This window comes from Coregonus lavaretus, assembly GCF_964263955.1.
Source record: "Coregonus lavaretus genome assembly, chromosome: 8".
Classification (NCBI taxonomy): Eukaryota; Metazoa; Chordata; class Actinopteri; order Salmoniformes; family Salmonidae; genus Coregonus; species Coregonus lavaretus.
Window position 1 is genome coordinate 46,469,123 of NC_139995.1, and position 25,673 is coordinate 46,494,795.

Sequence of the window (25,673 nt, forward strand, 5' to 3'; positions counted from 1 at the left end):
AACCTTAATTGCTCCTGTAAAGTCGCTCTGGATAAGAGCGTCTGCTAAATCAGGGTTTCCCAAATTCGGTCCTGGGGCCCTCCCCTGGGTGCACATTTAGTTTTTTTTATCCTAGCACTACACAGCTGATTCAAATAATCAAAGCTTGATGATGAGTTGGTTATTTGAACCAGCTGTGTAGTGCTAGGGCAAAAACCAAAACGTGCACCCAGGGGGGGCCCCAGGACCCTATCCTAAATGACTCAAATGTAAAATATGGAAACCATGTGTTTGATACCATTCCATTAATTCCGTTCCAGCCATTACAATGAGCCCGTCCTCCCAAATTAAGGTGCCGCCTGTGCTGGGGATCCCACATTCCCGCAGTGCTGATGCTTGCATAGCTGCGTGAGTGTGTTAGGTTTTAAAATAATTATTTTTACCTATTTGTCATCACATTGATTCCATAACCTCAGGTAAAGTGTGTTTTTCCTTGTTGGGTGTCTTCTTTGAATTACTTGACTATTCAAGTAAACGTCATTTCCTCGACAGGCAAGTGAGCGCAAGTCTAGTGGGCGACAGCTGCTCCCGTCGAAGCCGAGTTTACTATATATGGGCAAAGCCAGGCATACCGAGAGTGGCGTTCGCTTCCGTGTTTGTGCGATTAGCAGAGTCTAGACCAGCCGGTGGATAAGGGAGGTTTGGCGTTTCATTCATTCGGAGGAATTAATACAAAATCAGCGAATATGTCCTATGAATTGAGTAAGTCGTTTTTATTAGTTATTTTCCTTTTTGAAAGAATATACATTAAAGATGGACATTTTAATCGTTTCATCAGTACAAATAAAGTACTTCACCACAGAGAGAAACTGCTAGCTAGCTAACTACGTGTGTAAACACTAACCTCGCCCATTCTGAATTTTCAATCTCGTTTCTTGTCTTGAGACATCACGCCGCTGCTAGTGTTCTTCTGTTACTAGGTAAATAGCCACGCATTCATAATTGAGATGCCTTTCCTCTTATTGGATGGAGCTGGCAAGGGAACCTACTCGGTTTTGAAATAGCCATATTTCCTATAAACAAAATCTCAATTTCTGCACGAAATATGCAACGCATTGTTGACATGTCACAGAATGTGGGTGGGTGTGCGTGCTTTTAGCAAGTAGAGTACACAGTCGCACACAATTTACAGTATACATTTATCTGCTAACGTGTAGATAGTTAATCAGCTAAAAGCAGAGGTAGATGTCGGCCTATGTATTGTCTTTGAGACAGAAGGCTATTTACAGGTCGTCTGCTATGCATTCCGATGGCCTGGCATCTTACATAATACAAGCTACAGTGCAATTTAGTTTGTATTAATTGATTGAAGTACAGTTCTTATTTGTGTCCGTTTTTACAGCCACTGTAGGCTGATCTTGATGTGTGGGTTATTTACCAACCAAATAGGTCAATGCCTAGACTAACCTAGACAATAATAATAATAATAATAATAATAATAATAATACACTTCCATGTCGTTCACACAGAGCATGTATTTGCCAGCCTCCCGCAGATGGAACGAGGAGTCGCCAAAGTCCTTGGTGGGGATCCCAAAGGCAACAACTTCCTCTACACCAATGGGAAGAGTGTCATCATCAGGAACATAGATGTAAGTCCTTAAATCTAATGAACATATCACCTGACACATTGTTGGCAGCTGATAACCTGAAACTCATAGGCCTATATTTGGGTGGGTTCATGTACAGTAAAACGTGTGATCTGGGCTGGTCAGATTTATTAAAGGATATAACCTCTTTCCCAGTCTATATTGTGTGTGAGAACCTGCACTAACGTTAGAGTTTTGCCTTAATCTCTGACAGAACCCTGCCATAGCTGACATCTACACCGAGCACCCTCATCAAGTTACTGTTGCCAAGTACGCTCCCAGTGGCTTCTATATTGCATCTGGAGGTAGCTAGATATTTATGACCTACTTGTTGTGTGTATGTACTGACATGTATGTGTAACTGATAGATCCGCGCACAGACACTACATGTTAATGTATGTAAATTTGTAATGGATTTGTCTTAATTGTGAATGGTGACAAGACCTGTACCTAGAGTGACCTGTACCTAGTCTTCTCATGCATGTGGGTTCTTTGGAGAACATATCTCATTTGCAGAGAGCCAAATGGGCAGAGATCATTTTCATGGTAGTGATGCCAAATCCACAACGTTCAAATATAATGTTTCCTACAGATGTGTCTGGTAAGATCCGTATCTGGGACACTACCCAGAAGGAGCACCTTCTGAAGTACGAGTACCAGCCTTTCGGGGGGAAAATCAAGGACATTGCCTGGACTGAGGACAGCAAAAGGATTGCTTGTGTGGGAGAGGGACGTGAGAAGTAAGTCTGTAGGGCCTAGTTCAGACCTCAAGCAGGACAGGGACATGGAGTCTGCGCCGTTATCTTCCAAATAAGCTCTCTGGTCCTGCTAACGGTGCAGCATTTACACTTTGGCGAACAGTGGTTGTACATCATTGAGGATTGTATAAGCTTTAGGTCAGATGTCAACAACACGTTACAGTGTGTGCAGGTCTTTGTTCCACATCAGCAATAACATTCTGGAATCATGATCTGCCGAATCAGGGTTGTTCAGTAGGCATAAGACTGAAACTAAAATTAACATCCGTAATGGGTTTGTTCAGGTGTTAAAATTGTTTCCTCCCATTTTTGTGTCTTCTGAACATGTCCCCAGCATGTTGGGGCTTGGCTGGAACAAAAGCTACAGCTCTCAGAACCCTAGTGGCTAACCCTGTTGTGAACATTCCAGTATCTGACATGAATTGAATATTCCATTACTTGACTTGATCATTGCTTGAACCCCCTTAAAATGAGATTTCAGGACATGTCAGAAGATGAATACAAAAACAACATTCACCCCAGATTTTCATAACTCCCCTAAAACTTGGATAAGGTGCATGTCTCTCACCTATACACTTGTGAATTATTTGCTTCTGTCTAGTGAATCGCTGCACGTTGTTCATCGCGTCCTGTCCCACTTTGTAAATGTGTGTTCTTCCTTCCAGGTTCGGGGCTGTGTTCCTGTGGGACACTGGCTCCTCAGTGGGAGAGATCTCAGGCCACTCCAAAATCATCAACAGTGTGGACATCAAGCAGACTCGCCCCTACCGCCTCATCACCGGCAGTGATGACAACTGTGGGGCCTTCTTCGAGGGACCGCCTTTCAAGTTCAAGTTCTCAAGCACAGTGAGTGGCCTTTTCTCAATGAGATATTCTCAACTCGTGCGTCTCTGGCCTCCTCCTAGAAAAAGGTAATCAAGCAGAGGTGGAGAGGGAAAGTGGACGAAAATGTGCTTGCATGAAATTACTCCAATTGCGCATCATCAGGCAAATTACATTGTGTAATCCCAAAATAAATGTAGAAAGTAATAAATGTTGCTAGTTGTGCAAGACATTTTTATAGATAAAAGGATTAGTAGCATATCGTTTTTAAATGTTTGCATTTACGATTCGCTGATTTCAAAGGGGTGTGGCAGATTTCAAAACTCTTCCGCAAAAGGACTCGGGTAGGATATACTTGCGCTTCCTCGCCAAAAGGAGGCTATCGACGAGGGAAGGACTGTCTTCCGTTTGCCTATTAACTATTTGACACGCCACTTGACCACTTATCGGTTGTCGGGTTACGGACTTTTTCCCAAATTAGAAAAGGCCAATGTGTCTGAGGTTTCTGAAGAAATTTGGGAATCTGTTCTGAATGTCCCATCGGGGTATGTGGTTGGGAGAGAATTGCCTACAGGTCTCCAGTGTTTTTTCCTTTTTCTTTCATGAGTATTGCCTTTTGATACTATGTACCTTTATTCACTTGGTTAGCCCTGTCGTGAGCACAGACGGAAGCTATACATTTGATGACCATGGAAGCATCAGTGTGTAGGAGTCAAGGCAACTTTGGTTTCTTGTAAAAGAGCGAAAGGAGATTTTCACTGTCTCGGTCACTTAGCTCGTGGTGCTGAGCTGGTGGCATTAGTCTGGTCAACATGTTGCAGAATTTCTCTATTAAAACACAAAAGCTGAGTATTTCTGAGGCTTTAATGTAGGGCTGGAAATTGCCAGGGACCTCATGATAGGATATTACCACGATACTTTAGTGCTGATATGTATTTCGACTATCACGATTCACACAAGTCTATGTATTGCGACTCGATACTGCACATTTATTTTGCGATTTGTTGTTCAAAACATATTGCTCACCATATGTTTTTCCTGAGGGACAAGAGCGAGCCATGAGAAAGCAAGTTTTGATCAGTCATGGAAATAAAAGTGCTTAAACAAATTGGCTCACTATTTAAAAAGAAGATGGAGAGCAAGCTATGAAGGACAAATACTGGAGTTTTGGTGCAGGTACGTCCGACTAGCCCAAAAATAATATCCTACTGTATTTTTTTTTTTTACCCCATCACTACTTTAAAGAGGGTTCCAGAACAGCAACCAACATATTGTGGTCAAGGTGAAGTACACTCTGGTCTTGGGCCTATATATTTACAGTGCATTCAGAAAGTATTCAGACCCCTTGACTTTTTCCACATTTTGTTACATTACAGCCTTATTCTAAAATGGATTAAATAAATATTTTTCCTCAATCTACACACAATACCCCATAATGACAAAGCGAAAACAGGTTTTTAGAAAATGTTGCACATTTATTAAAAATAAACAGACCTTTATTTACATAAGTATTCAGACCCTTTGCCATGACACTCGAAATTGAACACAAGTGCATCCTGTTTCCATTGATCATCCTTGAGATGTTTCTTCAACTTGATTGGAGTCCACCTGTGGTAAATTCAATTGATTGGACATGATTTGGAAAGGCACACACCTGTCTATATAAGGTCCCACAGTTGACAGTGCATGTCAGAGCATAAACCAAGCCATGAGGTTGAAGGAATTGTCTGTAGAGCTCAGAGACGGGATTGTGTCAAGGCACAGATCTGGGGAAGGGTACCAAAAAATGTCTGCAGCATTGAATGTCCTCAACCTAGTGGCCTCCATCATTCTTAAATGGAAGATGTTTGGAACCACCAAGTCCTTTCCTAGAGCTTGCCGCCCGAACAAACGGAACAATCGGGGGGAGAAGGGCCTTGGTCAGTGAGGTGCCCAAGGACCCGATGGTCACTCTGACAGAGCTCCAGAGTTCCTCTGTGGAGATGGGAGAAACTTCCAGAAGGACAACCAACTCCGCAGCACTCCACCAATTAGGCCTTTATGGTAGAGTGGCCAGACGGAAGCCACTCCTCAGTAAAATGCACATGACAGACCGCTTGGCGTTTCCCAAAAGGCACTTAAGGACTCTCAGACCATGAGAAACAAGATTCTCTGGTCTGATTAAACCAAGATTGAACTCTTTTGGCCTGAATTCCAAGCTTCACGTCTGGAGGAATACTGGCACCATCCCCACGGTGAAGCGTGGTTGCAGCATCATGCTGTGGGGATGTTTTTCAGTGGCAGGGACTGGGAGACGAGTCAGGATCGAGGCAAAGATGAACGGAGCAAAGTAGTAAGAGATCCTTGATGAAAACCTGCTCCAGAGCATTCAGGACCTCAGACTGGGGTGACGGTTCACCTTCCAACAGGACAACATTTTACATTACATTTTACATTTTAGTCATTTAGCAGACGCTCTTATCCAGAGCGACTTACAGTTAGTGAGTGCATACATTTTTCATACTGGCCCCCCGTGGGAAACGAACCCACAACCCTGGCGTTGCAAGCGCCATGCTCTACCAACTGAGCTACATGGGGCCCCAGTTTAGTCACATAATTTACAATATGTCTGCCAATCAGATGTGAAGCCAGACATATTTGCCACTCCCTTTGCTTTATTTCTCTCAACTACACAGTTTTTCAATTCCTCATCAATCCAGGGGACCTTAACAGTTCTAATAACTGGAAGAAACAAATTAATGTTTCGTATGCATCTCATCTTTTGTGGGAACTCTACCCTTCTATCCACCTCCACATCCCCAAAAACATTTAAATAACTTCAGCTAAAAGCTAGAAACAGTGCTGTTTTAAAACATAGAGCTACAGTAAGATTCAGATTGATAAAATAAAAGGAGTTAAAGTTAAATTTTTAAAAATGATTCTAAAATAATGTTTTAATACAAATCAAACAGTAAACAGGACTAGATGCACAACTTCTCTCCAAAACATGAGTGTGTTTGCTTCTTGTTATGCTTCCCTTATAGAATTAGTGAAAGCCAAGCAGGCCTCTCCAGAATACTGAATGGTATGCACTTAGCCCCTTTGTGGACAGAACCAAACAGTGGAGGGATGGAAGGGTAAAGTAAATAGCTGCCAATGGGGACAGTAACACAAAACACTGTTGTAATAATAAACAGACACACAAATAAAAGTCCCACGGGGAGGGGACACCCAGCCCCCCCCCCCCCCCCCTCCTTATGTACAAACATATTGTCCGATCGCCCAGGAGTCCATTTTCTCCCCTCCTCTAATTACACCATGGTCTCCTTCCTCTTCCCTAAGGCACAGAGGGAGCGCTTGTCCTTTTTGGTTTTGTGTTTGGGCGACGGGGAGGATAGTGGTGATGAAGAGGAGGATGAGGAGCGGGAGGAGGGAGACGTTGAGGTGGGGCTGGGGGTCTCGTCCCCGCATGGCGAACTGGGGGCGGACGTTGCACCTGGGGGCGTCAGAGGGCAGTTCTCATCGGTCTCCTCCGTGTGGATGATGGCGGAGATTTTGGAGGAGCGCCGCTTGGAGTGGGCGTCGGCTGCCGGGGAGGAGGCGGGTGTGGTGACAGCGGCGTCCGCGGGGTGGTGGACGGAGATGGCGCTGCGCAGGCAGTTGAGCCACTGCTGCTTGTGGAAGACGTCATTGACCTGCAGCGTGTGGGACTGGCCCTGAGACGGGTCATGGAAACGCACACGGAAGATGTTCTTGGCTTTGTCGGAGTTACTGAATGCTCCTCTGAAGGAGCCACCCATCTTGACGTCTCCATCCTGTAGGTCCTCCAGCACCAAGTCCTGCACCGGGATTGGCTGCCGGTACACCTGGAAACAGTGGTGCTCGTTCCTCGTCACAGACCGGGTCATTACCAACAGCTCTGTGAACAGGAACACGTGCAGCTTTGTTCCGCTCTTGTTGCGTAGCTCGCCGTGACACAACAGACTCTTGCACTGGTCGATGCGCGGGTCTCTTTGCCTGTCGTCCAGATACTCCAGTTTGTCTATGTAGTACTGGCTCTCTGACTCCCCCTTCTTCATGTTGATGTCAGACAACACACCCTGGATGATGGTGATTGCTTGCTCCAGGCGGGGCGTGTCGGGGTGCTCGGGCGCTGTGTGTTTGAGGATCTCTCTGAGCAGGAGGGGGTATTTGAACAGACGGGAGCGGGGGATGTCCAGGAAGCTCCACAGGTCCAGCTTCCTGCTGAAGGGAGACTCCAGGCAGCGCTGCAGTAAGTCCTGCACCCTCCGGTCCTGTTTCTTCTGGTCCAACAGGGCCTTGGCCGCCACCTGGTTACTGCAGTAATCTCGGTATGCATTCAGCCCTGGCAACCAGCTGACGACGATCTGTCCTATCTGTCCCACGGTGCCGTCGGGGCCGGCGGCTCTGGCCAGCAGGTCCTCGTGGAGGGGGATGTAGGCATCCAGGTCCCCGAAGATATGGGTCAGCTCCTCCTCCGACATGATACTCAGCTTCAGCATGGGGTCGTGGTACGCCTTGCGTGCGAGTTGGAGGTCCTCAATCAGGTCCTGTTCTCCGCGAGTCAACTCAAATATGGCCTCCTGTCTCTTGATCTCCTTGGTGGAGAAGGTGCCCTTCTGGTGGACGTCTAATGTCTCCGACCACAGCGTGCTGTTGCGTCTCTTGGGCGGCGTGGGCGCCGCCGCCTTGCTGCATGGCTTCTGGGGCACGCCCGGCGTCTTGCCACCATTGCCATCGCCCCGGAAGGACATGGACTGGATGGTCTGGCCGACGCGCCGGACGGCCCCATTCTTCACGGGGGAGATGAGGTTAGCCAGCGAGGTCACCCTGCCGAGAGGACGGACAAGCTTGTTGCTGGGTTCCTCGGACTCTTTGTTGGCTTGGTTCTGACCGTCTATAGCTTGTAGAGTCCGTTTGATAGTCACCAAGCTACCCAGTTCATCGTAAGCCACCATAGCTTTGAGTTAAAAAATCCAACAAGGTTTCTGCTATATCCAGTTAGTCTTCAAATGATGTCCCCCTCTATTCCTCTTCTTCTTGCTCCGCTATGGGACTTCAGAAAACTCCACACACTACTGCTCTCTCATTCTAGACTTTGGTCAACAACGACGACAACAACAACGACCCTAAGCACACAGCCAAGACAACACAGGAGTGGCTTCGGGACAAGTCTCAATGTCCTTGAGTGGCCCAGCCAGAGCCCAGACTTGAACCCGATCGATCATCTCTGGAGAGACCTGAAAATAGCTGTGCAGTGACGTTCCCATCCAACCTGACAGAGCTTGAGAGGATCTGCAGAGAAGAATGGGAGAAACTCTCCAAATACAGGTGTGCCAAGCTTGTAGCGTCATACCCAAGAAGACTCGAGGCTGTAATCGCTGCCAAAGGTGCTTCAACAAAGTACTGAGGAAAGGGTCTGAATACTTATGTAAAATGTGATATTTCATTTTTTGGGGGGGATAAATGTGCAAACATGTCTAAAAACCTGTTTCTTTCATTATGTGGTATTGTGTGTAGATTGAGGGGGAAAAAGTAATATCTTTTTTTAGAATAATTCTGTAACGTAACAAAATGTGGAAAGTCAAGGGGTCTGAATACTTTCCGAATGCACTGTATATTCTTGGCTACTTTTTTTTAATGGTTCTCAGTTTGTTTTCACAGTATCAGTGTTTTATGTACATTCACATGTTACATAATCCACGTCCCCTAGAAAATCAGGGTTTAATTGTCAACCGCATTCCTACATTTTGAAAGCGTGAAAAGGGGAAGTACAGTCTACGACCTCAATTTATTAAATAAACATCCTTTTCGAAAACTTTTCGGTGCATTATGCCTATCAAACACTACCTGTTTTGGAGCAGTCAGCTTTCCCACAAAATGCCCTTTTTAGCAAGAAACTTTTGGAATGCTGTGTGTCTTGACTTGGGTTCGCTACAGGCTACCACCTTGGGCCAAGCCATACACATTCAGTGCTTACAAATTTACATTTTAGTCCTATAGGCCAATTTAGCAAAAAATATGGTAAGGGGGGAGACGGCCCCAATAAAAATAAATGTTTTTGTTTAATTTGGGTAGAGCTAAATGGCTGGCTTTGGCCTATATTCACAAATCACGGAAACCCTAGCAATGAGCTGAAAAATAAACAAACACACTGTTCATAGGCCCGTTTACTCTACTGTCATTATTTATTTAACCAGGAAAAGCCCATTGAGACCCAGAGTCTCTCTTTTTCACGGGAGACCTGGCCAAGAAGGCAGCAACAATCAATACGTTACAGAATTAAAACATACTACAATACAATTCAACAACATGATCCAGCCCCCCCAAAAAAGCATTTACATTCCCCTGTAACGGGTACTTTATTAAACACACAACCTCACTCTAGTAGAGATTACATTTCTTCTGCTGTAGAGATGGTAGTGCTGAACATTATACCATTTGGTCTATTAGTTAGGACGCAAATGGGATACACCTTTCAATCAGTAATTTTAATATGTGGTCTCAATAGTCAAACAAGGCAAGATAATGTGTTATCAGTTTGTCAGAATGTTGCAGTCTCTGTTCAAGCACATCTAATTCAACTAGTCCCATAAGAGCATTGCGTTTAGATCAAGTATTTTGGCACTGCGCCGACTTGCTGCTGAAAACACTTGTTGGGTTTGTTGGTGCCAGTCTGAGCTCCGTGTAGGCTTGTTCCCATGAAGTTTCATCAGAGACTACACGGCAAGTGAGACTTCTATGAGATCTACTATATGGGTGTCACTGCTGGTTGAAAAGGGAGCCTTATGTAACGAAACAACAGAAGAATTTCCGCTAAGGGTCTCCAGAAGTAGGTTGTCCCTTCTGTTTGTGTATATTCTCTTTAAAAGAGAAGGGAGTTGTAGAAAGCTGGGTCAATGAGTTAGTCATGTAACTTCATATTTTCAAGAAAGACTTGGTATAATTGCTTGACAACAACCAATCTACAAATTGAGCTTTCTTAAATTAACCAGAAAATCAAGAGTTCTATGCAGCTGGCTTAAGTAATAGTCCTGTGTTTTGGAAAAGCCCAAAAGTATCTAACGATCTCTCCCATCCTAGGACCACAGCCGGTTTGTCAACTGCGTGCGTTTCTCTCCAGACGGGAACCGTTTCTGTACGGCTGGCGCTGATGGTCAGGTGAGTCCAATAGCTACCAGAGCTGCTCCATGGTCAGGAACCCAGCATCACTAAGGTGGTCTCAGAACCCACGACCGACGGTAGAACATTGACAGCCTGTCTCAATTCTTCTAGAATTTTATTTTATACTGAACAAAAATATAAACGCAACACGTAAAGTGTTGGTCCCATGTTTCATGAGCTGAAATAAAAGATCCCAGAAATGTTCCATATGCACAAAAAGCTTATTCTCTCAAATTCTGTGCGCATTTCTCCTTTGCCAAGATGACCCCATCAGGTGTGGCATATCAAGAAGCTGATTAAACGGCATGATCAGTATATTTTAGTGTGTGTGGTGGAGGGGAATAGAAGTACAGTAGAAATCAGCTGTGAATTAGCACGTTACGTCAGAGATTTTCTAGTGAACCCACAAGAATTGCTGACTGTAGGTCAGTAGTAGACAGATGTGTTTCTACCTGGATGTTGAAATGCAATTTTACCCTACAGTACTGGTTCTTACTAGAAGTGTCACATTACCCTGTTTTCCTAGATCTTCCTATACGACGGAAAGACGGGCGAGAAGATTGGGGCTCTGGGCGGTGCGAAGGCCCACGAAGGAGGAGTCTATGCCGTAAGTATCTCCACAGCTTTTGTGGAGTTTCTCTTTTCGTTCAACTTTGCCTGGTGGTTTGAGACTTGTAGTCATGGGTTTTTTACTTAAGCCTGCTGAGAATGGAAACTTCAGTCTTTTGATCCTTCAGCATAACTCGTCAGGCTTCACTGCTGAGAGGGGTGAACACCCAGTCAAGATTAAAGCTGCCATGCAGTTGCTAGAGGACTTGAACGTAAACAAACTAAATGGATGCTTTCCTTTTCAAATTAGAAGTGCAATGTGTTCCTGTGAAAAAGAAGCGAGACTTTCTTGTATCCCCCACATTTTAAAACATCACTCCTCGAAATTTCACTTAGCATGCCCCAACAATATTTGATTTCCAGGAATTTGAATTGGTGAAGCAGTATAACGACATAATTAGACTGTGTGTACAGTTGAAGTCGGAAGTTTACATACACCTTAGCCAAATACATTCAAACTCAGTTTTTCACAATTCCTGACATTTAATCCTAGTAAAAATTCCCTGTCTTAGGTCAGTTAGGATCACCACTTTATTTTAAGAATGTGAAATGTCAGAATAATAATATAATGATTTATTTAATCACATTCCCAGTGGGTCAGAAGTTTACATACACTCAATTAGTATTTGGTAGCATTGCCTTTAAATTGTTTAACTTGGGTCGAACGTTTCGGGTAGCCTTCCACAAGCTTCCCACAATAAGTTGGGAGAATCTTGGCCCTGACAGAGCTGGTGTAACTGAGTCAGGTTTGTAGGCCTCCTTGCTCACACATGCTTTTTCAGTTCTGCCCACACATTTTCTATAGGATTGAGGTCAGGGAATTGTGATGGCCACTCCAATACCTTGACTTTGTTGTCCTTAAGCCATTTTGGCACAACTTTGGAAGTATGCTTGGGGTCATTGTCCATTTGGAAGACCCATTTGCAACCAAGCTTTAACTTCCTGACTGATGTCTTAAGATGTTGCTTCAATATATCCACATAATTTTCCTTCCTCATGATGCCATCTATTTTGTGAAGCGCACCAGTCCCTCCTGCAGCAAAGCACCCCCACAGCATGATGCTGCCACCCCCGTGCTTCACGGTTGGGATGGTGTTCTTTGGCTTGCAAGTAACCCCCTTTTTCCTCCAAACATAACAATGGTCATTATGGCCAAATAGTTATATTTTTGTTTCATCAGACCAGAGGACATTTATCCAAAAAGTACGATCTTTGTCCCCATGTGCAGTTGCAAACCGTAGTCTGGCTTTTTTAAGGCGGTTTTGGAGCAGTTGTTTCTTCCTTGCTGAGCGGCCTTTCAGTTTGTCGATATAGGACTTGTTTTACTGTGGATATAGATACTTTTGTACCTATTTCCCCCAGCATCTTCAAGGTCCTTTGCTGTTGTTTTGGGATTGATTTGCACTTTTCGCACCAAAGTACGTTCATCTCTAGGAGACAGAACGCGTCTCCTTCCTGAGCGGTATGACGGCTGCGTGGTCCCATGGTGTTTATACTTGCGTACTATTGTTTGTACAGATGAACGTGGTACCTTCAGGCGTTTGGAAATTGCTCCCAAGGATGAACCATACTTGTGGAGGTCTACAATTTTTTTTCTGAGGTCTTGGCTGATTTCTGTTGATTTTCCCATGATGTCAAGCAAAGAGGCACTGAGTTTGAAGGTAGGCCTTGAAATACATCCACAGGTCTACCTCCAATTGACTCAAAGGATGTCAGTTAGCCTATCAGAAGCTTCTAAAGTCATGACATGTTTAAAGGCACAATCAACTTAGTGTATGTAAACTTCTGACCCACTGCAATTGCGATACAGTGAAATAATCTGTCTGTAAACAATTGTTGGAAAAATTACTGGTCATGCACAAAGTAGATGTCCTAACCGACTTGCCAAAACTATAGTTTGTTAACAATAAATGTGTGGAGTGGTTGAAAAATGAGTTTGAATGACTCCAACCTAAGTGTATGTAAACTTCCGACTTCAACTGTATATAATGTAGCCCGTCACTGGCATATCGGACCCGGGATTCTAACCCACAACATGACATACTCTGCAATGCAGTGTTGGAATGTCTAGCTCCAGGGTGACTGTACTTCAGGTCTCAGGAAGACCGTAGTGATGCTTACTTAGCCAACTGCTAAATAAAATGCATGGGACTGTACATTTTGCATTACCAAAGAGAAACTATAGCGGCACAGGTTTCTTCTGAAAGCATTGTGATAACCGACAGTGACGCGATGCCTCCCATTTGTGAACCCTGGTCCACTCCTTCCCTCTGTTCTCCTTCAGGTGAGCTGGAGCCCTGATAGCTCCCAGCTCATCTCTGCCTCAGGTGACAAGACTGTGAAGCTGTGGGACGTGGGCACCAGCACGGCCCTCACCACCTTCAACATGGGCGCCGACGTCATGGACCAGCAGCTGGGCTGCCTGTGGCAGAAGGACCACCTGCTCAGCGTCTCCCTGTCGGGCTACATCAACTACCTGGACAAGAGCAACCCCGACCGGCCACTCCGCACCATCAAGGTCCGCCTAAAGCTTCTTTCACACTACACTGTTTTCAGAATGTAATATAGTGTAGTGTGAACATCTTAGAGTTGGGGATCCAGTTTTAAAAACCCCACAAAAAAAACAATTTGGACACAACTGGCAGGCTTAATCTCCTGATATTGACGCTCTGTCCAGAAATGGTACCTAGCTGACTTATCATGATAAGCTATCTATGAACATTATCTTTATCCTGATCACAAAATCTTCCATAAAGTTGTCTTCAGGTCACTTGTTACTCAACACAAGCAAGTAGTTCAGTAACAAGAAAGGAGATGGCATACAAGTGGTTTTATCAGCATTCATCAAAATTCAATAGTTCATTTGACAGTTTTCTGGAGACCGATTAAATTTCTAATTGATTAGAAATGCTGAATTCGTGCCAAAACTCAAAGTATCATAACTGCGATGCTTTTGAGTCAAACAGAATTAATGTTTTTCTCGACTATTTGACAGTGTGCTAAACAATAAATCTCTCATTATGTGCCTTACAGGGTCACAGCAAATCCATTCAGTCCTTGACAGTTCACAAAAATGAGGGGCGGGCTTACATCTACTCGGGCAGCCATGACGGGCACATCAATATCCTTTCACTGGGAAGATGAAGGCATGCTGTGTCAACACTGAGGCCTGTTAATGATGAACTGTGCTTTCTGCAGAGTCCATTTCCCCTGAATGAATGGGACTTATCTAGGTGGTTGGCATTTGAAATGCAAGGAGGCTAATAAATTGGTCACAATGAAGACTCACATTAAACGTAATAGCCATGTCTGCTTAGGTTCCACTACAAATGTAGTGCACATAACTGCTGCTAATGTCCTTGTCTGTTAGTTTAATGTGGTCCTCTGTAGCTCAGCTGGTAGAGCACGGCGCTTGTAACGCCAAGGTAGTGGGTTCGATCCCCGGGACCACCCATACACAAAAATGTATGCACGCATGACTGTAAGTCGCTTTGGATAAAAGCGTCTGCTAAATGGCATATTATTATTATTTATTATTAACAAGAGGCCCACACCATCAATGTTATGGTCCCTTGCGTTATTTAAGCTCATGTTAAGATCCGCTCCGCTGCCCTCTCCTGGTGTCAGTCAGACGATCCTTAACTGTGGCCTCCACATTACTGGGATGCAGAGACCGGGGAGAACGACTGCTTCTCAGGGAAGGGCCACAGCAACCTGGTCACCAAGATGGTGGTGGACGAGGCCGACCAGCTGGTGACCTGCAGCATGGATGACACGGTTCGCTTCACAAGCATGACCAAGAAAGAATACAGGTGGGTCCAGAAGTGTTCTACTTAGGGTAGAAGACCACAAGCGCACTTAGCATAGTGTGGGATTTGGGACTTATGCTGATGAGATTAAAAGACATGAGAGATTTCACTGAAATATTTATTCTGAATTTCTTAGTTCTCTCTTAATTCTAGTGAGGGTAGCTTTGTAATAATACTGCTTCCTTTTAAGGTTCACTGTCATTGGACAAGCTAGAGCAGTTGTGATGTCGTACTTTCAGTATGTTCATTTGTAAACCAGTAGTGACATGTATACAGTGCATTCTGGAAAAAATGTATGTAATCAAAACCAAAGAAGACTCGAGGCTGTAATCACTGCCAAAGGTCCTTCAACAAAGTACTGAGTGAAGGGTCTGAATACTTATGTAAATGTGATATTTCAGTTTTCTATTTTTTAAGAAATGTGCAAAAATTTCTATAAACCTGTTTTCGCTTTGTCATTATGGGTTATTGCGTGTAGATTGAGGAATTTTTATTTATTTAATCCATTTTAGACTAAGGCTGTAAGGTGGAAAAAGTCAAGGGGTCTGAATACTTTCCGAATGCATTGTATTTGACATCGCCTGTTCACCGGACATGCAACCTTGTCCTGGACCTGCTGTTTCGAACCTCTCGCTCTCACCGGTTGTCTTGACCTCTGAATGCGTGGCTATGAAAAGCCAACTAACATTTACTCCTGAGGTGCTGACGTGTTGCACCCTCTATAACCACTGATTATTTGACCTTGCTGGTCATCTATGACCGTTTGAACGTCTTGAAGAACGATCTGGCCTTAATTGCCATGTACTCTTATCTCTACTGGGCACAGCCAGAATAACCTGGTTCCTCTCTAGGTTTCTTCCTAGGAGCCTGCCTTTCTAGGGAGTTTTTCCTAGTCATCGTGCTTCTGCGTTGCTTGCTCTTTGGTGTTTTAGGCTGGGTTTCTGTATAAGCACTTTGTGACATCTGCTGATGTATGAAGGGATTTATAAATACATTTGATTGAAAAGGAAAGGGTACTGTGGATGGAAATGTGGTTACTAACAGTTTGTTTTTGCAGTGCTTCTAACCTGGTAAAGATGGACATCCAGCCTAAACATGTTTCCGTAGCAACAGGGGGGCTCGCATTGGCCGTGTGCATCGGACAGGTAAAAGTCCTCTCCTAATGTGTGCCAACTCATCTGTCATTCAGGCATCATAGTATGGTAGACAGTGTTGGGTGTCCAAAATAAATAAGTCATGTCATTCATAAATGGGTGACACAATTACATTTACTGTCAGAATGGGCCTGTGGCTTGTCTGTTCTGGATAGTGTTAATATTGACTGTGTGCGGTCGTCAGGTGGTGTTGCTGAAGGACCAGAAGAAGGTGTTCACGCTGGACAGTCTGGACTACGAGCCGGAAGCGGGAGCCATCCACCCAGGGGGCAGCACTGTGGCAGTGGGTGGGGCAGTAAGTCTACATATAGCAACTTCATTTGAACTGGAACTATTATAGCTTAGTGTTGGATCAGAAGTAGTGTGGGATCCGAAAGAATAGAATGTCAAGGTCTATTTGACCATGCCCTGAGTTATATTTCGTCATGCATTCTAACGTTATGTTTAAGAACTTGCATCGGGCGCTATTAAGGCCTTGGCTGCGGCTCTGACTTTTTCGACATCTTAAGTCCTCCACACTCAAAGAACCTGAGCTTCCTGACCCTCCTGCACATGTGTATGTTCTCTACTCAGAGAATGGGCTACTCAGGCAAATGGTGCTCGTTTTTAATAAAGTTAGATCAAAGCTGAATCAGTGTCTGCAAGATCACATAATGATTAGGGCTGTGGTGGTCATAATCTTGTCGGCCGGCTATTGTCATGCGAAAGCCTGCCGGTCTCATGGTAATTGACTGTTAATTAACATAAACACGTTTAGCATCTCCAGGCCTCCACGCATGCCTTTGGAACATCTACATAAAAAAAAAAAAGGTCAAATAAATAAATGTAATATACACCATCACAATAATTCCATTATTTATTGTAGTCAGGTCTAAAGAAACATTATGATATGAAGAAAATGTATTTCAGAAGAACCGAATATGAGTTGGCCTACTGTATGTTATCTGGATATGCTCTATGCCATAGGCTGTAGGCTTGTTCATTTAGCTGACAAGATATGCTTATAAGGCTCATGCCATTTTATATTATATGGTTTTATAGTAAGAAGAACAGAATTGAACTTAACTGAATAAAATAGAAAGGATATTTTTCCCATTCCAGAGCGATTGCGCATATGAAGTGGCTATGTTGAGCGTAAGTGATCATTTGAAACAGGTCCTATATGCTGGATTTAGAGTTATTTAGCAACTTTAGTTGTGAATGATACAAACCTTAGAATGTCTTAGAAATCAAAACGTGTATGGGCTGCATGATGCGACTATAGGCAAAGAAAAAAGCTTGCTCTGTTCCTTGCCTCAGGCTGCACAGCTGTTCACTCATCAAGTGATTTTATATTTTCACCCAACAGATTATTCTCAATTGAATCTTGTCTTTACTAATATGTAAAATGTGTTTCTATTTAGAATGGCCCCTTAACAAAGGGGCAGAAACAGGGGCACTGTGAAAAAATACATAATCCGTTTGCACTCGAATAGTGAATGAGGGGCGCGCATTCCCACCGGTCCGTCTTTCAATGATGCTGGGTAGGCTTCTTCGGTTTTATAGCGGAGCATGTGCTTAATATGAGCAGCTGAGAAATAAATGTAAGAACACTTATTTAACACTTAAGTGATAATGCCAGAGAAGCCGGTGTTTGTTGGATATATTGGCACGGTTTGTCGGCCCTCGACTTTGTCTCGGGCCTAACAACACCCTTGCCAATATATCCAACAAACACCGGCTTCGATGGCATTATCACTTTTATACAATGGGTTACCAACATATTCAAATAATGATTGACATATTTTAATTAACTTTATTTTGATTAATCTATTCGTACCATTTCATCCTTCCACAAGACATAGTCCCGACACATCTAGGGTTACTAGAGACGCGACCCAGTCATTCATTCTAAATGTTCCATTGCCCTACTGGCTGGCAACGTTCTTATCCCTTGCCTGCTTGCTCCATTTGCATTTGTTTAAGCTGTTTTTCTAGTGACATTTATTTGGATACATCCATAACAATGAGCTAATGAGGTGTGATTTCGCCTGGCATAGAGAATGTGCTCACTCGTCAGGACACTGTTGTTCAGAGGAGCTAGCCAACAACACAGCTACAGTAACACAATCGTTTCAAACTGAAGCTGGAAAGACTGCACATTAGCTGCGTTTTTGTTTTACCTTTTTTCAATGGACATTTTTATTGTATATATCCATAAAAATGATGCCAGCTGATTCATGATTTCGACTGGCTGAGAAACGCCTTTCTGTCTCGTCCTGACTCCCGACACGTTCAATACTATGGGACAGCAGGAGATCGAATTTGAATATTGAAACAATGTTGCAAATGTCGGAGAGACAAACAGCAAGGTTTATACAAATCTCCAATGTTGAAAACTAAATGTTAGTCTAAAAGAAATGTGAGATAATGTCTAGATGCTTTTTATAGTGGAGATCAAGTTTATAAAGTGCCTGACTGGGTTGATGACAGTGGATTGCGCAGTCAGACAGAACAGTGTAAATAGGCATTTTAACATCATAGATTTAGCTGGTGGTCATTTGTGGAATAGACACCGGCTGGAACGCTGTTTTAACCAATCAGGATTAGACCCACCCGTTGTATAATAAGCATTAACCACTGTTTGAGGAGCATGGTCTCGCAGCGCGACAGGTGATATTCCGCCCCAAACTCTATGCCATGGGATCTCAACCCTATTCCTGCAGCTACTCAGTGCTTCATTTGGGAAACCAAGTGAAATCTGTTCGGGAACATCGATGTTTTCGCAACTAAACTTTTCACTAAACTTTTGACAGCGCCTCTACGCGCTCGATAAAGGAATAAAGGAGAGCAAGGAGGAGATGGAAACGCACGGTGGTGAGAGATTCTGTAGCTAAAGGTAATGTCACCCAATTAATGATACTAAATGCCCTATTATTATTCAAAATCAAATACAAATTCACTAATAATTGTAAGCCTATTTATAAGCTCTAATATGCATATGGTTGTTTTGGAATTAATCATCACCTTTAGAAACATCCACAAAGACCATGTTTTACACTGTTTCAACCTGCTGTTGAAATGTTTTCTTCAAATTGATCATCACAGTGAGGTGAGTTTTAAAAGCACGATACTGTTTTGATGATAAGAGTTTGTGATTTTTGATTGCATTTGCGTTGATGTCAGTGATTAGAGGGACAATAGAGCCCTGAGTACCAGGCCATTAGGCCTCAACGGTCATGTGCAATTTTACTGCGGTCATGACTGGCGTGTGGCGGTAATATGGTCACCGTTACAGCTCTAATAGGGATCACAGTATTCATAACAGAAACAAATATAATAGCATAGTTTTACGTTAATGTAAGACGAAAACACCACCGCATTCAATCGGGCAGGATAATTCTTCAAGTTCTGCTGGTAAAACATCCATGCAGCATCATTCTGCATAGTAACCATTTGATCGCAATCAGTTTTATGGGGATATGCATTTAGATCTTCTTGGAGTTAAACAGTGTTTCGAATTATGAAGTGAACGAGTTTTAGAGCAGATTGGCGTTAACAACTGTAGCATAGCCGACTACCTGAGTATTTTGCCTAGTGGCGCGCTGTTGGGTTTTGGCCAAATGAGAGTGAAATGTGGTGTCTGTGTCTTACAATAACGTTAAACTATGCTATTTGGTTCTGTTATGAATACTGTGTTCATTGTGTGATCTTGCAGACATTCAAGTTAGATCAAAGCTGACTCAAACGAGCACCATGACCGTTTGCCTGAGTAGCCTGATATACACATGCATTTAACGTGATGTGCAGAAGCTCCGGATCTTTTAGTGCAGCTGACTAAGGATCCCAACAAGTCGGATCCACAGCCACTCCGCACTATAAACCAGTGCTATGAAACTCTTCGGAACTGACACTGTTGTTCAACTGATCACTGGTTTTATTTAGGTGTGGGTCGGATCCAACTACTCAATATCTCCCCTTGTCCTTTAGTATTTCTCTCTCCTTCCTCCCGGCAGGATGGGAAGGTCCGATTGTATTCCGTCCAAGGCAATACTCTGAAGGATGAGGGGAAGAGCGTGGAGGCCAAGGGGCCAGTCACAGACATGGCCTACTCCAAAGACGGAGCCTACCTGGCCGTCACTGACGAGAAGAAGGTCGTCACAGTTTTCACAGTGGCGGATGATTACTCGGTATGCAGTCTCGCGCATCCATCTCAAGCAAAACTTGCAAAAAGAGCCTAATATTAACATGTGCCATATTGATTGTCCTGAATGCTAGAATTATCTTACAATAAATGTATTCCTAAAGCCCAATGAACAGCAAATGCCATCTGGGTTTATCAATATCAATCGGTGGTAGTGTAATGCATACAATCATCCCATCAATTTGAGTGTGAGTGGAGACTTTTTTTATTTTACATGTTGGATTCTGCATCCATTTCTGTTTATCCCCTTTTTACAGGTGAAAAATGATTTTTATGGACACCACGCGAAAGTAGTCACCTTGGCCTGGTCGCCCGACAACGAACACTTTGCCAGCGGTGGGATGGACATGATGGTCTACGTTTGGACAGTGAATGACGCAGACAAGAGGCTGAAGATCCCAGGTGAGGGCCAAAATAGCATCCCGAGAGAAAAGGGGGTGTGCGCACACAGAGAGAAGTGTCTGGAGTTATTTAAATCCTCTCTGTTATCATTTTCAGATATTTGAAATCATGGAAACTGAAGGTGTTGAAGGGATAATGTGTCACCACTCGACTGTGGGATGGGGTTTTAAACTGCTGATCTTTCTGTAGCAACCATTTTGACCTGGTAGCTAAATCTACCTTTTTGTGCGGGTAGTTAGATTTTTGTCAGGACAGCAAATGTTAACATTACAAAAAGGGGGGGGGGGGTGGTATTGGGAAAATATAAAAATTCACATTTTCAGTGTCTCTGTGACAATTGATGAAGTATCTTATCTTGTATTACCATTGCTGCAGAATTTTCCCAAATGTAATTATTTTCACCACCACTAGATGGTAGTAGCCTGCTTGGACACCATTATTCTAGGAATACATTCAAATGCTCACACTCTCCAGTTGAAAACCACATGCTCTAGTTTTAGCAGCAACACATACTGTATATTCACGGCCAATTCAAAAATTTTAGTCTCATCACATCTCTTGATAGCTAGTGTCACTGTAAAATGACTGTTCTCCCATCCTTTTTCAGACGCCCACAGGTTGCACCATGTCAGTGGCCTGGCCTGGCTAGATGCGCACACTCTAGTGACCACCTCCCATGACGCCAGCATCAAGCAGTGGACTCTTAAATTCTGATCTGTGCAAGACCGGATCATTAGGGACAAGGACTACTGTAGACCTCTCTCTCCCTCTTACTCGTATAATATTTTATGTATCTAATTGATGGTCTCTTGTCAGCAACCCCTGAAATTGTCAATTGTCGGTCATTGCAGGGAAAAGCTTATCTAAAACAAGAATCCCAACGCAATCTTTTTCTTTGATGCTTTTAAACGGTTCACTCATGCACGAACAAAGAAAAAGAACCCAAAAAGCAGCATTGATTCTGGTCAAGAAAACCAATTGTAAGCTCAACATTCCAGAGGCAACAGCCTTATCTCAGTTCAAACTGAAATGCCTGTCTGTGTGGTTGGAGGGACATTTCATCTCAACTCTAACTCTGAATGAAAGAATATTTATGGGGAAAAAATAATTGAAAAATGGAGGTATGTTTCAGTTGCATTCCTGAATGGGATTGAGTTGAGAATGAATGGCCCTCCGATTGTGCTTGCCTATTAGTTCATGGTTTCAGCCGAGGTTGATGTTACCATTTGTATGGGAGTGAGTATTTAGCTTTTTTTGCCTCGTCTTTCTTTGACACATAACGTCAATGTCATTCAGAATGATTTCTAGTTGGAACAGATGTGATTGGGGGAGCAATGTAGGAACTTAAAACGCTAAATTAATCATGTGTACAATCGAAATGCTGTGTATTCAATGAAGCTCCTGTACTTTTTCGTTTTGCCTCACAATGCTCCCGTATCTCACTTGTTATTTTTTTGATGCTTCCGCTTTTTCCTAAGAGTGGATATGATTCATAATATTATTGACAATAATAAATAAAAAAATATTCATTTCTAGCAACTTGTCCATTTCGTGCTGCTCTTGTTTAAAGGGATACTGCGAGGTTCTGGCAATTAATGGTGGATACCATTTTTATGTCTCTGCGTGCAGTAGGAAGGAAGTTAGCGGTAGTTTCACTAGCCAATGCCAACTAGCTTTAGTGGAATGATTTAAGTCAACAGGTACCAGACCTGGGTTCAGATAATATTTCAAATATCTCAATTACTTTCACATACAATGCCTATAGAAAGTCTACAGCCCCTTTTTAACATTTTTCACATTATGCTGCCTTAAAATAAATCTAAAAAGGGATTAAAATAGATCAAATGGATTTAATTGTCATTTTATGTCAATGATCTACACACAATACTCACGTTAAAGTACAAGAAAAAATCCTTAACATTTGTGTAAAAGAAAAATAGGGGTTTATCTTGATTAGATTAGTATTCAACCCCCTGAGTCAATACATGTTAGAATCACCTTTTGGCAGTGATTACAGCTGTGAGTCTTTTCTGGATAAGTCTCTTAAGAGCTTTGCACACCTGGATTATACAATATTTGCGCATTATACTTAAAATTATTCAAGCTCTGTCAAGTTGGTTATTGATCATTGCTAGACAACCATTTTCAAGTCTTGCCATATAATCTTTTTGCCGATTTTTAAGCCACTCAGGAACATTCAATGTCGTCTTTGTAAGCATCTCCATTGTAGATTTGGCCTTGTGTTTTAGGTTATTGCTGCTGAATGGTGAATTTGTCTCCTAGTGTCTGTTGGAAAGCAAACTAACCAGGTTGTCCTCTAGGATTTTGCCTGTGCTTAGTTCTGTTTCTTTTATCCTAAAAACTCCATAGTCCTTGCCGATGACAAGCATACCCATAACATGATGCAGCCACCACCATGCTTGAAAATATGAAGAGTTGTGTTGGATTTGCCTCAAACATAATGCTTTGTATTCAGGACATGAAGGTAATTTCTTTGCCACATTTTTTTTGTTGCAATTTTACTTTTAGTGCCTTATTGCAAAAGGATGCATGTTTTGGAATATTTTAATTATGCACAGGCTTCCTCCTTTTCACTTTAATTTAAGTTAGTATTGTGGAGTAACTACAATGTTGATCCATCCTCAGTTGTCTCCAATCACAGCCATTTAACTCTAACTGATTTTAAAATTTCTCTCTGGCAACTGAGTTAGGAAGGACGCCTGTGTCGTTTGTAGTGACTGGGTGTAATTTCTTCTTTCACCACGGTGGCCGTGTGGTTTGACCATTTTTTTCTTCTCAGAGATGTGCACACTGAGGAATCTTCCACAACGGCCCGTTGATGAGGATGGGGGCATGCCCAGTACATCAACGGGGCCGTTGTACACAATCAGCTCCTTTTTTTTGTTTTGCTGATGTTGAGGGACAGGTTGTTTTTACCTGGCACAATTCCAACTCCACTTGATGGAGTTGGAACTGCGTGAGGCCACGCAGTCATGCGTGTACAGGAGGGGACTGAGGACGCACCCTTGTGGGGCCCCCGTGTTGCCTACGTTCACCACCTGGGGGTGGCCCGCTGGAAGTCCAGGAGTCCAATTGCATAGGGATGAGTTCAGTCGCAGGGCTGTGAGCTTAGAGAGCACTAATGAATTGAAGGCCGAGCTGTAGTCGATGAACAGCATCCTCACACATGCATTCCTTTTGTCCAGGTGGGTGAGGAAGCTGTGCAGTGCAATGGCGATTGCGTCATCTGTGGATCTGTCAGGGCAGTACGCGAATTGGAGAGGGTAGTTTGTGTCGGAGGGTGGAGGTGATGTTGTCTTAGACTAGCGTCTCAGCACTTCATGATGACAGGTGAGTGCTACGGGACTGTAGCCGTTCAGTTACTTTCCCTTTCTTGGGCATGGGGATGTTAGTGGTCATCGTGGCACGAAACAAACTGAGTGAGAAAATTTGAGAAAAAAAATTGAAACATGCAATGTTTAGTAGGGGTGAGGCGACATCCGTCGGCGCCATCTTGCCAACAGATAATGTACCTATCAACAGTTTGTCTAGGTGTGCTGGGGCTACCTTGCCAAACATGTCAGTCGTCATACGTTCCTGTATGATGTCCCATTTCCTCCCCATTGAGAGTACCATTTGATTCAATAATATGAAAAGTAATAGACGCATAATTTCATTGAGTGCAAGGTCTCTCTCCATTCCGAGACATCCGCATCAAGCCCGTCTGTCAGTCTGTACTCCATCACATCTTGCAAGTCTCCCAAGTGCTGGCTCCATACAGGTATCTGTGAACACATACACACAGTAAATGTTCTATTATCAATGGCATTTAGAATAGGTGATATCTGACACAGGTACTATGTTGAAGTTTGAACAGGTCAGATTAAACCTATGTAATTCTGTTCTCCCCATTGATGACCATTGGTGAGCAGGCAAGAGGTGAGGCTGGAGGTGAGGTCTTTGCCAGAGCCCCATTGATGGGCATAGCAGCGTAGATCAGCTCCTGACTCCTCATCAAAGATACAGGTCGGACACACACACAACACTGATTACATTATCAATGGTGGTTATGATTAGCCTGGTGGAACCAACCAATATCACTGCGTTCACCTTTCTATTTCACTTAAGATATCATAAAATGTGAAGTGAAATCGAATGGTTAACATAGCGATCAGGCTGTTTCCACCAGCCTAAGTTATGCCCTGGATGTTATGTGCACCTAAGAAGTAGAAAATCAGCGCAAATAATGGGTCAGCGAAAGTCAGCTATGCTTAGGGTGATGATAATGATTATCAAAATATACATAACCAGCAATCTATGGTCTAGCTACCGGTATACTCTCCATCATTGGGGACCAATGAACTCCAGCCACCTATTCCACATGGTAGGGTCTTCGGCAGGGCATGCAAACCATAGTTGGCTTTGCATCCTACTGGAAGCGTGCATTGTTGAGCCGGAGTCTCAAACAGCCGTGAACCTTTGAATGCATTAGGGGCTATGAAACAACAGAACCCCATTCAATGAAGGGATGCGAAGTGGACGACGGGGCGATTTGCACATGGAGCTTGGCAAAAGGGTGTGTGAATTGTTGACATAATTGTAATCCAAACCCAACCTTCATTTACTCGTGACGCACTCAGGTTCCAAACTCTTTTTTTTAGACATGACTGGCTTTATGACAAAAAATGTCCTATTTACACTTTAGTCAATTTTGACACTGGAATAAATGTTTGACTCGTATCGATGCCACAGGTCGTTTTCAAAGGGATTAGTTCGCACCCTTGTGTCAATCTAGCACAAGAAAAAAATAAACATAAAAATGTGTCTGTTTTAAGCTAGAGATATGTTTTTTGCATGGGCTGCGTCTCAATCCCCCACATCCGCAAATGTCTGCCTTCCGTATCTGCGGTGGAAAGTGGCAGAGCTACAGCACTGTTTGTCAGACCAGAGGTACATTCAAAGCTTCTGTTTGCGAATGCTCATGGCAATTATTATGTTTTTGAAAGTTTTTTAACATGAATGTTCAATTTCTGTTAGTTTCTGTTCTTGGCAAAACTGAAATGGATAAGAAGAGCAGCTGGAGCAGATTTTTATTTTATTTTATTTTGGTCCTGGTTCTATTGAAGCGCTGCTTCCCCTACTAGC

The 25,673-nt window shown here is 43.3% G+C and overlaps 2 protein-coding genes across 2 annotated transcripts; one reads left to right on the forward strand and one right to left on the reverse strand.

The window, feature by feature from the left end:
• Positions 1-618: 618 nt before the first annotated feature.
• On the forward strand, positions 619-22,063 carry LOC311133309 (WD repeat-containing protein 1-like). The gene is made up of 15 exons (XM_084166810.1): positions 619-741; positions 1,509-1,630; positions 1,842-1,932; positions 2,220-2,367; positions 3,051-3,231; positions 10,291-10,368; positions 10,898-10,978; positions 13,265-13,498; positions 14,014-14,101; positions 14,636-14,792; positions 15,847-15,934; positions 16,128-16,238; positions 19,939-20,112; positions 20,384-20,528; positions 21,136-22,063. The coding sequence occupies exons 1-15, from the start codon at positions 726-728 to the stop codon at positions 21,240-21,242; spliced, it is 1,821 nt and encodes a 606-aa protein (XP_084022936.1). The 5' UTR covers positions 619-725; the 3' UTR covers positions 21,243-22,063.
• LOC311133577 (neuroepithelial cell-transforming gene 1 protein-like) lies at positions 6,441-8,291 on the reverse strand. Its single transcript, XM_084167085.1, has one exon. The coding sequence runs from the start codon at positions 8,163-8,165 to the stop codon at positions 6,498-6,500; it is 1,668 nt and encodes a 555-aa protein (XP_084023211.1). The 5' UTR covers positions 8,166-8,291; the 3' UTR covers positions 6,441-6,497.
• Positions 22,064-25,673: the final 3,610 nt, after the last annotated feature.

Excerpts from the sequence above, each read along its gene's own strand:
- LOC311133309 (XM_084166810.1), top strand. Across the intron at positions 1,933-2,219 it reads CTTCTATATTGCATCTGGAG|ATGTGTCTGGTAAGATCCGT; the intron begins GTAGCTAGATAT and ends TGTTTCCTACAG. Across the intron at positions 20,113-20,383 it reads CAGTGGCGGATGATTACTCG|GTGAAAAATGATTTTTATGG; the intron begins GTATGCAGTCTC and ends CCCTTTTTACAG.
- LOC311133577 (XM_084167085.1), bottom strand. The coding sequence starts at position 8,165 with ATGGTGGCTTACGATGAACTGGGTAGCTTGGTGACTATCAAACGGACT.